At 37.2% G+C, this 16,329-nt stretch overlaps 1 protein-coding gene across 2 annotated transcripts in view; it reads left to right on the top strand.

Annotated features, from left to right (window-relative positions):
• ABCA9 (ATP binding cassette subfamily A member 9) overlaps positions 1-16,329 on the top strand; it is a 77,901-nt gene that overhangs the window by 46,035 nt on the left and 15,537 nt on the right. For both annotated transcript variants that reach the window (XM_077972602.1, XM_077972603.1), the window contains 4 exons: positions 3,773-3,880; positions 7,607-7,780; positions 7,971-8,084; positions 13,885-14,004. In XM_077972602.1, the coding sequence (XP_077828728.1) occupies positions 3,773-3,880; positions 7,607-7,780; positions 7,971-8,084; positions 13,885-14,004 (516 nt within the window). The remainder of the gene's footprint in view (positions 1-3,772; positions 3,881-7,606; positions 7,781-7,970; positions 8,085-13,884; positions 14,005-16,329) is intronic.

The raw sequence follows: 16,329 nt of genomic DNA, 5'->3' as shown, positions 1-16,329 counted from the left end.
TTGAAACAGACTTAAAGGTCAGACTATGTGACCTTCTTAAGCAACTTGACTTCTATAGGATATAGAAGTCATCAATCTACAAAGAATAGATTAAAGACTTTATCACAAAACTTTCTTAAGAAGTAAATGAGGCAATGTGAGCACCTGGCTAAGTTGGACCAGTTGTTGTAGGAATGAGTGATGAGGTACATAAAATAGGACAACTCCTGGTGCTGAATAAATTATATTTCTCATTATTATTGCTATTAAAACTATTTTCTTGGGATGCATCAAAAGAAGTTTCCGTTAAAGAATGTTCAGCTTTATTAGATCTGGGGACTGGCTGAATGGGAACTAAGGCAGTTCTTTTTTAAAATCTAGTTTCTCAGGCCTGCTTAGATGCCCAGAGGCAGAGGATCTGGGATAGAGATGTGGGTGTGCACTGCTGTGTCTTCAGGTCACCTTTCATCTTGTTGTGTTGAAACACCCTTCGTCTGATTTAAATGACACCCTGGGCATATTCTATAGCTTCTTGGTCACTTTTTGTTATGAAGAATCATTCTAGTGCAGTCCTAAACTTCAATTTTCTATTCAATTTAGACTTTGCAGGGTCAAATTGAGGCCTAAGGGGGCATGGAAGTGGGTGGGTGGTCGTGGTGTGATTTGCTCTTCCATCCCCCTTTGCAGTCTAACACCTTGGAATAGAAAAGGGAGAGTGTCCTAGCTCTGAAACCATCCCCTTTCCCTCCCCTTCTGAGTAAAGCACTGCTGTGCTGGAGGCAGAACGGAAGAATGGAGAGATGGAGCTCTTCCTATGGAACTGGTGCTGGGGAGATATCATGCTTTCTCTAGTTGCTAGTAGTTTCTACGTATGTGGTCACCATAGCCCAGGTGACCCATGTAATTGTCTTGGGGCGGTGGTTAGCTTGGCTCCAGACCTTTCTGTAGGTGATGACACACTCAGGGTTGCAGAGTCTCTGTAGGCTGCTGCAGGAAAGTCCACACCGTCAAACTTTCTCCAGTCTACATTGTTCATTGTTTGATGTGTCCATCTTCCAAGTAATTCAACAACTTCTGTCTTGCTTTAATATCTGTGCTTCCTCAGAAAGAGCTATGAGAACTGTTGAGTGCTTCTTGCATGCTGTCTGAAAGCTACAGAGGTTTGGGATGTCAAGGGAGTTGCCCTGTCTTCTCCAAAGCACATCATACCATTGTCCTTTCAAGACACGTTTTAGCAGTCCTCCTTCCTTCAAAAATCTCTAGGGCAAAACCAGATATTTCCCATGTGATTTATATGTAGTAGCATCTTTAAATGTACCAAGCAGAATTTGAGATAGTTATTACTATTCCTATTATAGATTGAGCAGCCCTCATCTGAAATGTTTGGGACCAGAAGTGTTTCAGATTCTCAATTGTTTCAGATTTTGGAATACTTGCATTTACGTAATGAGGTATATTGGAGATGGGACCAAGTCTAAACATGAAATTCATTTATGTTTCATGTGCACCTTATACACAGAGCCTGAAGATAATTTTCGTTGATGTTTTTAATAAACTCTGTGTTGTGTGCCTATGTTTGGACTGTGATCCTTCACAGGAGGTCGGGTAAGGAATCCTCCACCTGTAGTGTCATGTTGGCACTCAAAGAGTTTGGAATTTTGGAACATTTCAGATTTCAGATTTTCAAATTAGGGATTCTCAACTTGTGTTATTATTAGACAGCTGGGGAAACTGTAGCCCACTGAGGTGTCACTGTGTTTCATTATCTATTATATTTGAGTAGACTAGCCAATTATCTGGATAACAAAGAATTGGATGTTCCCAAGAATAAGCAAGTAACCTGAATTCCCACCTTTAAAAAGATGTCTTCACTACCGAGTATTTGCTACCCACCAGCCCAGCTGACCTCGAGCTCATAGGTAGACAAATTCTCTCTTTGAATTGCCACCTCTGGTTTCCCCATCCAGCTCCTGGCATTCTCTCTTACAATTCTGTAAGCCTATTCTACTTGATCTTAAAGTACCAGGCTCACTATAACTCAGGCCTTGGTGCTGACTCCTTCTCAATAATTTTTATCATCTATTAGAGTGTCCTACAGCGTTCCCATCCAGCCACTCCTGCAAGTCCTCACCTGGCCAAACTACCCAGGAGGCATCAAGTGTCTTTCAGCTTAGGAAGGACCCCGTCAGGCTGAGTCACATAAAACTCTGAGTGTGGGTGGATATGATCTAACATGGACATAATATGTCATTTATGAACCCAGTCATGAGTAAGGAAGCTGGCTGTCCAGATGAATTGTGATTTTTCCTCCCTCAGAGGCCTTCCGAATCAGGAAAAATCAACCACGGTATCCACAGACAAAGATATGAGATGGGACATGTAGTCTTTGGTGGACGTGTAGTCTTTCTTCCCCTCCCAGGGTCTTATCTACACATATACATCTTTAGTCAAGCAACTTTTATATGCTGTAATATCTCAGAGGGTTGCTGAATTTTAGGAGGGAGTAAGAGAACAGAGAAGTAAAGAAATCAAAACTCATCATACCAGATGACTTGCAATGTAGTGAGGTGACTGATGACAGATCAAATTAAGGTTTGTACTACCATACAATCCATCAATCTCACCTTTGCTACCCCCACAAAAGGAAATAAGTATATCAAAGAGATATCCACACTCTCATGTTTGTTACAGCACTGTTCACAATAGCCAAGATTTGGAAGAAACCTAAGTGTCCATTGACAGATGAATGGATAAAGAAAATGAGATACATATACACAGTGGAGTACTATTCAGCCATAAAAAGGAATGAGAGCCTGTCATTTGCAACAGCGTAGATGGAACTGGAGATCACTATGCTAAATAAAATAAGCCAGGCCCAGAAAGACACACATTGCATGTTCTCATTTATTTGTGGGATCTGAAAATTAAAACAGTTGAACTCATGTACATAGTCAAACAATGGTTACCAGAACCTGGGAAAGGGAGTGGGGAGTGGGAGTGGGAGTGGTTAATAGGCACAAAAAATAGTTACAGAAAGAATGAATAAGGCCTAGTGTTTTACAGCACAACAGGGTGACTATAGTCAGTAATAATTTAATCATATATTTAAAAATAACTAAAAGAGTATAATTGGATTGTTTGTAACGCAAAGGATAAATGCTTGAGGGTATGGATACCCCATTCTCCATAATGTGATTACTTCACATTGCATGCCTGTATCAAAACATCTCAGGTACCCCATAAATATATACATCTACTATGTACCCACAATAATTAAAAAATTTAATTTTTTTTTAAATTAAGGCTTGTAGCAAAACTCAAGATCTTCTTTAACATGTATAGGGTTTTGATTTTTTAAAAAATATAATGCCTGACATGGAGGGCGTGCTGACCAGTTTTCTCCTAGCCCCTCCACTGACAGTCCACAATCTCTATTGTCTCTTAAAACATCAGCCTTGATGTATATAAGCAATGCATGTAAGACTGTAACCGTAAAGTCAGAGAGCAGACGTTTCATGCCTACCTTACAAGTTATTAACTGTGTGATCTTAGACAATTCATACCACTTGGTTGAATTTGCTTCTTCATAGGTAAATCAGGCTACATGTTCAGAAGGTCCTAGTTGCTGCAACACAGGACTGAAAATGAATGTGGGTAAGAAGTTGCACATAGGACCTTGAGAAGTGCTTTGAGTGATCAGCCCAATTCATTTATTTGAGTGATTTAGTTAAGAAAGTACAGATGAAACAGATGCCCGATCGCTATCAGCTCAACATGTTCCACATGATTTCAGGAGCATATGGATTATGAGTATGGGTACCGAAGTAACACCTTCTTCTGGATACCGGTGGCAGCCTCTTTCACTCCATACATTGCAATGAGCAGCATCAGTGACTACAAAGTAAGAAGAGTTAAAGTCTTCATATGTTTTTTATATCTAGAGAACCCTTCACCCACCCTTACAACTATAAATTTACATGCAAGTGGTAAATCTAATTTTTGTACTTGATGCAATGAATAATCAAGCACTTTAATAATAATTGCCAAATATGAAGAAAATGCTATCTTTCTTAAACAAACGTGAGACCTGAGAAAGGACAGTCATCTGCTAACAGGGAATGATAACTTTCAACTGTATATCACTTAAAATTTTACTTATGACACTTACCCACAGACATAATCACATCTCATCTCTCAGTGGTGGTTTCTACCTTCCAAATGGTGGTAAAGCTACTCAATTTAAAAGCCCTGACCAACTCACCACAGAACTTTACTTGTTGTTGGAAAATACTGTCCCTTTAAAGCTCCATTTTTGTGAGTTTTTAAAAAATAAAATTCAAGGAACCTGTAACAGAGTCTATCTGCCACTCTCCCATGTATTCATGTCCTTGCCATCATCCACTGATGCTCAGGACATGTTTTTGAAGGACTTGACTTAATTTTTATTTATTCTGCTCTTAAACTGTCCCTATCTTTAGTGACTTCTCCCATGGGAAACACAAAATACTATTTTTCCTTTACTCTTATAAGACCACACATTCACTGTCTTTTTCCTCCTGCTCTTGACACTCTTTCTCACGCTTTTTGGGGGGTAAACTCTTCTGAGTTCAAATGTCAATATTTCCATTGTCAAGCTGCGTGAACCTCAAAAGTTACTTAATCACTCTATGCCTCATTTTTATTACCTATAAAATGAGACATTAGTTACATCTATTTGAAATAGGTTTCTGTGAGGATGTGGTGAAATAATACCAATGAATTACTTAGAACCATACTTGCCATATAGTTACTTTCCCATAAATGTTAATGCTTGATGCCTAAATGTCCAGGCTTTAGTTCTAGGACCCTTTTCAACTAGTTCCAGAATTCTTGACTTCTATATGTACAGTTGCTTCTGTGATATTACCATATAGCTGAGTAATAGATATTTCACACACAGGCAAAATAAAACTTTTATTTTCCTGACCAGATATGCTCACCTCATGACTTTCTTATTTCAGCAAATGGCACTATTGTCTACAGTTGCTCTAGCATAAAATTCTGGCATTATCATTGTGTCTTTATCTCCTTTATTTAATCCATTGGAAATTCTTTAAAGTTCTACTTCAAATCCATCCATTTCTCTCCCTCTCCACTATTTTCTTCCTGGTCTAAGCCATCGGATTCCTTGCCTAAACCACTGCAAGAGCTACCCATCGGTTTCCTTATTTGCAATTAATTCCTTTCATACAACCAGAATGAACTTTCAGAAGTTTAAATTAGATCATCTCTTTACCTTGTTTAACGACCCTGGCAGTTTCTCTTTGCAGGTAGAATTAAATTCTAATTCTTTATGTTGTCTGGTAGAACGCTCCCTCCTTCATTTGTCTCTTGTTTATCACTCTACCTTTCCTCCTTGTACTCTCCTCCTCTAGCTACCCCACTTTTCCTTCTGGTTCTCAAATATGCCAATATCATCTGGACCTTTGCGTTGGCCATTTCTTCTGGCTGGAATGCTCTTTCTTCTATTCTTTCTACAGCTGGCTTTCAGTAATTCAGATCTCAGCACAAATATTTAAATATTTCAGCCAAGACCCTTTCTCTGCTTACCCAGTCTGAAATAGATTTCCCATAACTATTATATGAACCTATCTTAAAAATCTATGCATGTTGCTTATCATTATCTGAACCTTTGCTTTTTTTTTTTTTTTTTTTTGTCAACTCTCTCTGTCAACTAGGAATAAACATAAACATCTTCAGCGCAGGAATATTTTTTTCTAAATTTTACCTACTTCATGGTTACTTATCTCTATAAATAATGGCTCACCTTTCATTCTTTTATCTTAACTGAAACCTAAGAGCTATTTTTTTTAGGATTGCCAGAATTAAGCAAATAAAATTACAGACACCCAGTTAAAATTTAATATCAGAAACAACGAATTTTTTCAGTGTAAGCATTTTCCAGATATTGCATGGGACATACTTATACTCAAAAAGGTTATTTATCTAAAATTTTAACTGGCAGCCCCACGATGTCCATGTCTTTCTTTCGCTCTCGTCTTCATAGCTGGTTAATGGTGAAGTCACAGAGTATACTTCTGAAATATTTCTGGAATCTTTCCGCTTTCCTCCATTTCTGCTACAATACACCAGCCAGAACCATCATCATCTCTCTTCTGGATGAGCACAGCAGCCACCCTATAAGTCCACATTAGCCGTCTCTATTTTTCATCCAGTGTGACAGAGTAATACCTTAGAAACACAAAGCTGACCTTGTTAATTCTCTGTCTAAATTCCTTCAATGGTTTCTCAATATACCAAGGAGCAGGATTGAAATCCTTGCCATTGTCTGAAAGCCATGGGTGATCTGGACCCAGGTGTATCTTTCTCCCTTAATCTGATGCCACTGCCACCTTGATAACTATGCTCCAGCCACACTGGCTTCTTTCCAGTTTCCCAGAACATCAACCTCTTTCCACGAAAGGGTCTTCTCTCCCACTGTTCTCTGCCCACAATGCTTTCTGACCTGTCACCCGGATCTATCCTATTCACTGCCCATGACTTCACAAGGGAACCTTCTCTGACCTGACCCCCGAGTTACAATTCATTTCTCTTTGAAAGGCTGTAATACAACCCTGAACTCTTCTTAACACATGCACAATTTTACTTAGGTACCTATCACTATATTTATTTGCTTATTGCCTCTATTTCCTCTTCCCCTGCAACTTAAACTTTTAAGTGCCCCATGACCAACATGAAGTCAGTCTTATGGTATACATTCTGTAAATATATATTAAATAAGTTAATGAATAGAAAATATCAACTCTCTAACAGTCCTCACTGTCATCCTCTTTCCTACTTCCTTCCAGATGTACTCTCCTTTCCAAAATTATTTGCATTCCAGGTTTTGCTAATGAATCTCCTTATATAGACTCAATTTTAGATTTGAAATTTTATGCTTTACTGTTTTATGCCTTTATGCTTTACTGTTTAAAATAGTTCAGGTCATATTTTCAAGCCCTTGTGTTATGACAATCACTGTAATAATGTGACTTATAGTGGTCGCAATAGCAAAATCCACTCACTAGTTTTCACAGTGCAATAATGGAAAATATGACTTACGGCAAGACAATAAGAGTAGTGCAACATTTTAAAGGCAGTCTTGCTGATTTCAACCTGAAGAGTTTTTAAATGAAATCAACTAGAGGACCATTTCTTAGACCTAAAATAAAATGCCAATGATAAATGCACCGTTTACATTCAGTATAAATTTTAAGTATCTTACAAGAAATGGTAATCCCACTTCTGTTGAACCTTTGTGCAATGTGCAAGTTTTCATGTCAAAGGAAAGAACAGTCTCAAAAAGAAAAGATGTCTTCTCATTGAGGCCATGCCCAATCATTCTGTGACATAACATTAGCTAGTTATGTTGGTGCATTTTCCCTTTAGACAATGAAATCATGACGTGGCTTGCAGCATTATCAATGCCTCTGAACAAGGGTGTGGTGAGTGGTGGTATCATTTACTAAATCAGGATAATATTTCTAAAAGATGAAGCAAAAATGAATGTTTTCATGACTATATATTTGCAATTTCCCAAATTTCAGCTTTTCAGAAGCTTTTGATGATTCTTCTATTTCTTTATCAGAAAAAAGCTCATTCCCAGCTACGGATTTCAGGCCTTTACCCTTCTGCATACTGGTTTGGCCAGGCACTGGTGGATGTCTCCCTATACTTCTTGATCCTCCTGCTAATGCAAATAATGGATTATATTTTTAGCCCAGAGGAGATTATATTTGTAATTCAAAACCTGTTAATTCAAGTAAGTGGCAGCAATTATGAAATGGTTTTATTAGACTATTTTTTTCATAAATGCACTAATATTATTAATCTTAAACCAAAGAGCTTCAGATTACCTGTGCTATTGTATAGTTTTGGAGAATTGAGGAGTAAGTATGAGTACTCTTCTAGATAGTATTTACCTTATTGGACTTTAACGTTTCTATTTTCAGATCCTGTGTAGTATTGGCTATGTCTCATCTCTTGTTTTCTTGACATATGTGATTTCATTCATTTTTCGCAATGGGAGGAAAAATAGTGGCATTTGGTCATTTTTCTTCTTAATTGTAAGTATGCATATGGTAACTATTATTTTATTTTTCATAAATCCAAGAACATATTTTAATCTTTGTACTAAGCAGAGTGGCAAAGTAATACTGCTCTCTAGAAAATTTTAATTACTCTAAGATAATCACGGTTCTATTTAAAGTCTACTCTATGAGTGAGTGTATGTGATCTAGAAACTATGATCCTCAAACATGTCTCCAGGTCTAACTTCTCCCCTGAGTGGAGACTTCTGCTTCCAGCAATTCACTTGCAATTTCACCTGAATATTTAAAGAAGACCTTAGTGATCACATACCTGAAATATAATTGTCGCCTCAATCTTATTCTTCATTTCTTTTTTTCTTTCTTTCTGTCTTCTTTTTTTTTTTTTTTTTTTCTGAGACAGAGTCTTGCTTTGTCACCCAGGCTGGAGTGTAGTGGCATGATCTCGGCTCCTGCAACCTACACCTCCCGTGTTCAAGCAATTCTCCTGCCTCAGCCTCCTGAATAGATAGGATTATAGGTGTGCACCATCACGCCTAGCTAATTTTTGTATTTTTAGTAAGGACGGGGTTTGACCATGTTGGCCAGACTGGTCTCAAACTCCTGACCTCAGGTGATCTGCCCTCCTTGGTCTCCCAAAGTGCTGGAATTACAGGCGTGAGCCACCACGCCCGGCCTTCGTCATTTCTGAATAGATTACATTATTGCAGCAGAATCCACCCAGCTAGTTTCTCATTCCAAAAGTTTGGAATCATCCTTGATCACCCTCCATTTTTTCCAGTATTCAATCCACATGCATGTCATTTAAACTCTAGACATTTCCCAGTTGGCCTGATGTGTCCCGACTTCACCGCTATATCCATTGCCTAACCTTCCATCCTCTCTCACCTAGAGTAGTGCAACATATCTGTAACTGGTCTCTCTGTTTCTACTCTTGCCTCCTGTTAACTGTTTTCTACATAATATCCAATGAGACCTTTTTAAAATAAATTTTAGTTGGAAAGTACAGCCTACATTATAGAAAAGTATGCACATTTTAAGCACACCTAGTAATGTTCTATTTATTGAGGTGTCTGGTAGTTTTTTTGAGCACTTCCCCAAAACTACCAGGTACATCAATAAATAAAATGATACTAGAACCCTAGAAGCCCCCTTCCATCCCATTTCCAATTTCCCTCCTCCTTGTAAAAATCATTACTCCTATTATATTCACATAGGTTAGTGTAGCCAGTTTCTGAACCTAATAAAAATGGAATCATGTAGAAGGCATAATTATATATCTGTACATAATTGACAACAGGTTATTTAGAATCATCCATGCTGTTGCATTTGATAGCAACCAGAATAGTTTCTTTCTTTTCATTGCTGTAGTAGTCTACTGATGAATGTGCTATAATTTATTTATTCGTTGTTGATGGATATTCAAGTGGCTTCTTGTTTTGCACTGTTATAAATAACACCGCCATGACTTTCTTGTTTCTTGTATGTCTTTTGGTGTGTGTGTGTGTGTGTGTCTTGAGACATAAACCTAGCAATGGAATTACTAGGTCATAGTGTATTTAACTTTATGTTCAACTTTAGTTGACCTTGCCAAACAGTTTTTCAAAGAGGTGGAACCACCCACAGAGTATGAGAATTCCAGAGGATAATATGGGGGATGCCTCACATTTGGAAGAAACTAAAATAAAATGCCACAAGTAAATATAAATTAGAAAATAAGAAGAAAAGACAATGACTTCCAGACTGGATTTAAAAAATTAGCTGTATGTTATTTACAATAAACACATGTAAGTCATGGGCAATGACAGGCATTTTTTAAAATGAGGAAATTAGAAGTGTCTACACAAATAGCAGATGAAGCCAAATTCTAGACCAAAAGTCTTAAATAAGGAAAGAAATATGTTGACAAAATGCAAAATTCATGAAGAAAATGGAAGTCTCCTAATTTGTTTAGCAAATAATACACAACAGCAAAATACACAATCATCTCTAAAGATCCAAGTGGAATTTAATGCAAGTGGAACTTAAATCACCTGTTTCAGAACTGGAAGATTCATTGGAAAAAAAATGAGCCAGCATGTAGAAATTTAACTTACACATCATACAAGTTGTATTTGATTAGTTATGTAGAGAGAGAACCTCTTTGTTCATAGAGCAGGGTAGAACGAAACAAAGAAAATCTAAGTGGAAATGTGGTGGCCAAAGAATGAAGTCCCTAATGCGGAGCTTTTCCTAAGTCCACTTCCATCCTCAACAAGCAATTTTGATGAGGAAAAGTTAGTTGATAAAATACTGATAATTGGCTCCAAAAAGGTATACAAGAGTGACTGAGTTGACATCCTAGCACAGGTAAGTAAAAAGCCTTGAGAGAAGAATGATTCAGCTGGAGAGGTGGGATGCTGAGGTTTGCTATTTTACAGGGCTCTGAACTGAACTGGACTGTGGCCTGAGGTCTAATAGTGTGTGCACTCCTTGACAATGAGATTCACTGCCTACTAGGTAGAGTGAAAACTGGTGCAGAACACTGGACATGACCTACAGGAGAAAGCAATAAGGCCACACACAGCCTAAGCTAAGCACACTGCATACATCTCGGCCTCCAGGTTTCAAAGATACTGATAGAAAGCAATGCCCTACATCAAAATATTTACTCAGAGAAAAAGATAAGCCAATATCAGCCAAGAAAGAAAGCGTGTTCAGAAATGATAAGCGCTTTATCAGAGCAAATAGAAGATCTCAGTAGACTTGCATATGTTAGATATGTCCAAGATAAAAAGGTATTCCATGGCATCCCAATAGCAAAGAAATTAATAAAGTATTCCAAAACAATGCAGAACAAATAAAACTTCCGTTACAGCTTTTCCTAAAGATTTTTTAAAAGAATACACATTTAATAAGACAAAAGCTCAGAGTCACAATAATAAAACATCCTGAATGTAAAAAAAAAAAGAAATTTTAGATCCACATAAACACACTAACCATCAGTATAATTTCAGAATTAATAATGAATTCTGGAAGAGGCTGAAAATCTAATTACATATATAAAATAAAGGATTAAAATAATCCCCATGAATCAGCAAGACAACAATAAAAAAAGATGTAAATACAAAGCCAATCCAACAACAGAATAATTAATATTTTTATGTAGCAAATCCATTGTTACACATATGTATAATTCTTTTAAAATAATATAATTCTATTATACTTCTATGTATAAAAATATAATAGAAGAAATTCTTAAATTTAGAAAGAACTGTTATGGAATGATCAATATTCATTATGATATGAAACTTCCAAATAAAGGCACCCAAGAAGTAAATGTAAACCAATCATAAAAGAGAAAACTTCCAGCTGCCCCAGATTTATCTCCTGCAATTCTGTGTGTCAGTTTTCAAACATCTGAGGGAAAGGAAATGGAATTTTTCTCTTCCAAAATTATATCTACCAAGTTGCAGTTCTAGGAAAGGTGAGACATAATCAAATATAAAATCAGGAAGTAAACATTTTAAAAGCCCTACTGAAAAAAATTAGTCAGTCCACACAAAAACCTGCACAATGATGTTTATAGCAACTTTAATTATAATTGTCAAAACTTGGAAGCAACCAAGATGTCCAAGATGGTGAATAGACAAACTGTGTTACATCCAGACAATGGAATATTATTTTGGGTAAACAGAAATGTGCTCTTAAGTCATGAAAAGACATGGAGGAAACTTAAATGAGTATTACTAAGTGAAAGAAGCCAATCTGAAAAGTCTATACACTTTTAATAATCTGTATGATTACAACTAAATGACATTCTGGAAAAGGCAAAACTATGGAGACAGTAAAAAGATCAATGACTGCCAGGGGTCATAGGGAGTGAGGGATAAACAGGTGGATCACTGAGGATTTTTAGGCCTGTATGATACTATAATGGTGAATACATATAATTCAATATTTGTCCAAACCTATAGAATGTGCAACAACAAGAGTAAGCTCTAATGTAAACTATGGACTCTGGGTGTTAAAGATGTGTCAATAAGGCTCATCAGTTCCAACAAATGTACTGCTTTGTTGCAGAATGCTGTGCCTGTGTGAGGCCAGGGGGTGTATGAGAAATCTCTTAACCTTCCACTCAATTTTGCTGTGAAGCTAAAACTGCTCCAAAAAAAATGAATAAATAAATAATAAATCGTTCTAACAAAAAAAAAAGAAAAGAAAAATACCCAGGACCAAATTACAGCCACATGAAAGATGAACCACTTAGGGTTAAAATTAATCCAACCAAGAAATAAAGAATTCAAGAAAAGCAAAATTGCAAAAGCACTGATAAGGACTGCTTAATTCACTCAAACATTTAGGAAGTTCAAATAACTTTGGGAATCATGGTTATAGAATACTTAAACATTTAAATAGAAAAAATTCATAAAGTTGAAGAGTTCCTTTTGTAAAGCAAGCATAACTTTAATAATAAAACTGTAAAAAGCTTTAAAAACCCATTGATAAATTCACCTGGAAAAATTAAAGACAACTCTCTAAATAGAAAGAAAGCAAACACAGAAGTAAGTTTGAAAAAGAATAATTTGGCCGGGTTTAACGGCTCATGCCTGTAATTCCAGCACTTTGGGAGGCCGAGGCGGGTGGATCACCTGAGGTCAGGAGTTTGAGACCAGCCTGGCCAACTTGGTGAAACCCCGTCTCTACTAAAAATACAAAAATTAGCTGGGCGTGATGGCACGTGCCTGTAATCCCAGCTACTTGGGAGGCTGAGGCAGGAGAATCACCTGAACCCAAGAGGTGGAGGTTGCAGTGAGCTGAGATTACACCATTGCACTCCAGCCTGGGTGACAGAGCGAGACTCTGTCTCAAAAAAAAAAAAAAAAAGAAAAAGAAAAAGAAAAAAAAAAAAAAGAAAGAAAAGAATCATTTAAAAATAGTCAAGTATGATTTATTTCAGAACACAATAATGGTTCAGTATTAGCAGCTAAAGGAAGAAAGCTGTATGAGTCAAGTAAAGATCATATAGTTCCTTAAAAAGGCCTAGTATAAAGAAAATAGTAACACAAGAAGGACAAATTACCCAAACCAATGGTAAATATCATATCAAATGGTAAAATTATAAAGTTAGTTACTTAATATCAGCAATAAAATCAGTGATACCTACAATAAATAACTATGACCTCCTGTGTCAGTGATGTGTGGTGTAATGTGTACTCTAATTCATGGCTTGTAGAATAAATGTCACAAACTTTAAACAAAATGTTAGTAACTGTTAAACTTTTAATGCACATAAATTTTAACTTGCAGTTGCACTTTTCAGAATCTCTCCTTCAAGACTAAAAGTGTCCATACTTAAAGACTTATGTAGACCATCATTCGTTGGAGCAGAAAAATTAAAAACATGTTTTCTGAAGGCAAAGTTGTTGAATTTTGCACATCCATTCAAACAAATAATTGCCAAGAAAACAAATAGCTGGTATGCCTAAGCCTAAAAGGATGTCTATGAACTATTGCAAAATGAAGAAAAGAAAAATGCAGAGTAATATATAATAAGTAATCGCTTTATCAAACCTAAATTTTAGCAAGAGTCTCACCCGATTTATACGCCCATTGAGATTGGGAAGCGTTATTGTGTCTTTAAAAAAATTAATCATAAATCCACTACAAAACTGTAATAAAATCCCATGTGGCAAAGGAAAGAAATGACATAAATACTGGTTTGGGGAGTGAAATTGAAAATAACAATGTTTATAAGATGAATTCCCACCCTCTTAGAAAACATCCTAAAATTCAGATTGTTACACTTTAGTGATGCTATACTATGCTTTTGTTTTAGATGGTCATCTTCTCAATAGTTGCTACTGATCTAAATGAATATGGATTTCTAGGGCTATTTTTTGGCACCATCTTAATACCTCCCTTCGCATTGATTGGCTCTCTCTTCATTTTTTCTGGGGTAAGTAGTTCCACTTGTGTCCAGGGGTCATGAAATGTGTGACCATTTGAGACAGCCATGAATATTGCAGAAATTATAGGTAGAGTCCTCAGCTGTACACAGTTTAAAGGTCTCTGTCTTTGGAAAGTCAGTTCTCTTGCCACGCCTGGGTAAGGGGCATAGTCTGATTCAGTAGGAAGCCATGCTTTGGCTTATGAAAGTCAAAGGCAACTCCAGGGGAGTAGAAGTTTAGTTCTCATGAGAACTCTCACTGTTGGGAGCCCTACTGGGAGGCTGAAGAGATGCCCCTTTTTTGTTAAGTTTTGGATACATTAGGTTGGAGAAATGTCAAGTAGCCAGTTAGATACATGAGTTGGGAATTCAACGTGTCAGGGTGTGTGGCGATTGGGGTTAAATCTAGATATTTGAGATTGATCCATTTACAGATGGTATGAAAGCCATGTGACAATAATGTGACCTACGCAGTGAGTAGAAATAGAAATAAAAAGAAGGCCAATGACATGACCTTAAACTCCAAAATGTAGAGATTGGAAAGCAAATACATGACCTTGAACTCCAAAATTTAGAGGTTGTGAAGGGGAGGAGCCAGCAAATTCATTTGAGATGGAGCCAGGGAGATAGAGAACAAAAATGGCAGGCTTCTGTGTGCTGGAAGCTCTTCTCAGATGCTCATAAGGGTATGTGCCAGATGGCAATAAAGAACATTTCAAGAAGGAGGGAATGATTAAACCATTGACTTTGACTATCCGAATGTCATTGGTGATCTTAACAAGGTTGATTTTCATGAAAGTGTCAACACAAAAGCACAGTAAGAGTGAACTTAGTAGAAAATGTGAAGGGAGAATGTGGTGACTGTGGGTAAAGGTAAGTATTTCTAGGAGATTTGGTAAAAATGGTAGCAGAAAAATTCAAGAATAAATGAATAGGGAGAATAGATTTTTGTCTGTTTGTGCTAAGAAAAAAATAACATGTTGATGTTAGAGAAATTTACACTGGAAAAAAAGAGATAGAGGTTATCTTATGAGTCAAGTCCATGAATAGCTGAGAAAAAATAGTATAAAGTCCACAAGTGGAGGGGGTGCTGTCCATAAAAGCAGGGACATTCCATATACTTAACATGAAATTATAATCAGATAATACAGACACCAGAGGCAGATAGTTTTGTGGCTTTGCTGGTAGAAAGATGAGATGATACTCTTCTGACTGATTCTACATTTTTTAAGAAGGTAAGAGGGGAAGTCATTAACTAACAGTGGCCAAGAGGGCTTGGGATTTTGAGAATTTTATGTGAAAAACTATTTCAGAGCATAGGTCAGTAGGATGGACAGACAGTGCCAAAGACCCTCTGCCCTACTTTTCAGTGAAGTCAGCAAAGTAGAGTTTTTCTTATTACAGTCTGCTTCTCAAATGCAGTTTAGGAAAGGCAGAGAGTTGGATTCAATAAGGGTTGGATGCTTGGCAGTCAAATTTGACAAAGAAAACAGTAAGTGAGCAGTAGTTCTATATAAAAAGGAATTGAAGATATCATGGATTCTAAGCTAGAGAATGAAATTAAGGACGTGAGGGTGATTATGGACAGCGGAAAAGGAGTTGGTGTGTTAGAAGTTCTCCAACTCCAAATTACAGAGTAAGAACATTAGCATAAGGATGCTGGAAAACTAAAATGTATTGGCAGAGGCCAGGTGCAGTGGCTCAAGCCTGTAATCCCAGCACTTTAGGAGTCTGAGACAGGTGGATCACCTGAGGCAGGGAGTTCGAGACCAACCCGGCCAACATGGTGAAGCCCCATCTCTACTAGAAATACAAAAATTAGCTGGGTGTGGTAGTGGTTGCCTGTAATCCCAACTATTCAGGAGGCTGAGGCAGGAGAATTGCTTGAACCCGGCAGGCAGAGGCTACAATGAGCCGAGATCATACCACTGCACACCAGCCTGGGCAACAGAGCAAAACTCTGTCTCAAAAAAATAAAAAAAAAAAGTATTAACAGAGAGAGTAGAGATCTGGGAGCCTGAGGTTCAGTTTGAATGAAGTGCAATTATTGAAAGTGGGCAACTGGGGCACTTAAGAAAACAAAATCATTTGAAATGATGCCATCCAATGTGGGAAAGTCATCTTCCCTAGATGGTGGTTGGCTGTGATAGAAATTTACTGCAAAGGGCTTAAAATTGCTCAGGAAATGTGTCGGTAAATATAGCTCAAGAAAGAAAATTGTCCGTTTGCCTTTTATTTGCAAAAGAGTGGAGGATGTTGGAAAAATGCCCTTATATGTATACATGTGGAACTTTAGGGGAAGAATTTTGTCTTCAGTTTGAAAAAGATTGCCAT

Source organism: Macaca mulatta, chromosome 16 (genome assembly GCF_049350105.2).
Source record: "Macaca mulatta isolate MMU2019108-1 chromosome 16, T2T-MMU8v2.0, whole genome shotgun sequence".
Lineage (NCBI taxonomy): Eukaryota > Metazoa > Chordata > Mammalia > Primates > Cercopithecidae > Macaca > Macaca mulatta.
The sequence above is the reverse complement of the archived record's forward strand: the minus strand, read 5'-3'. Positions and strand labels throughout refer to the sequence as shown.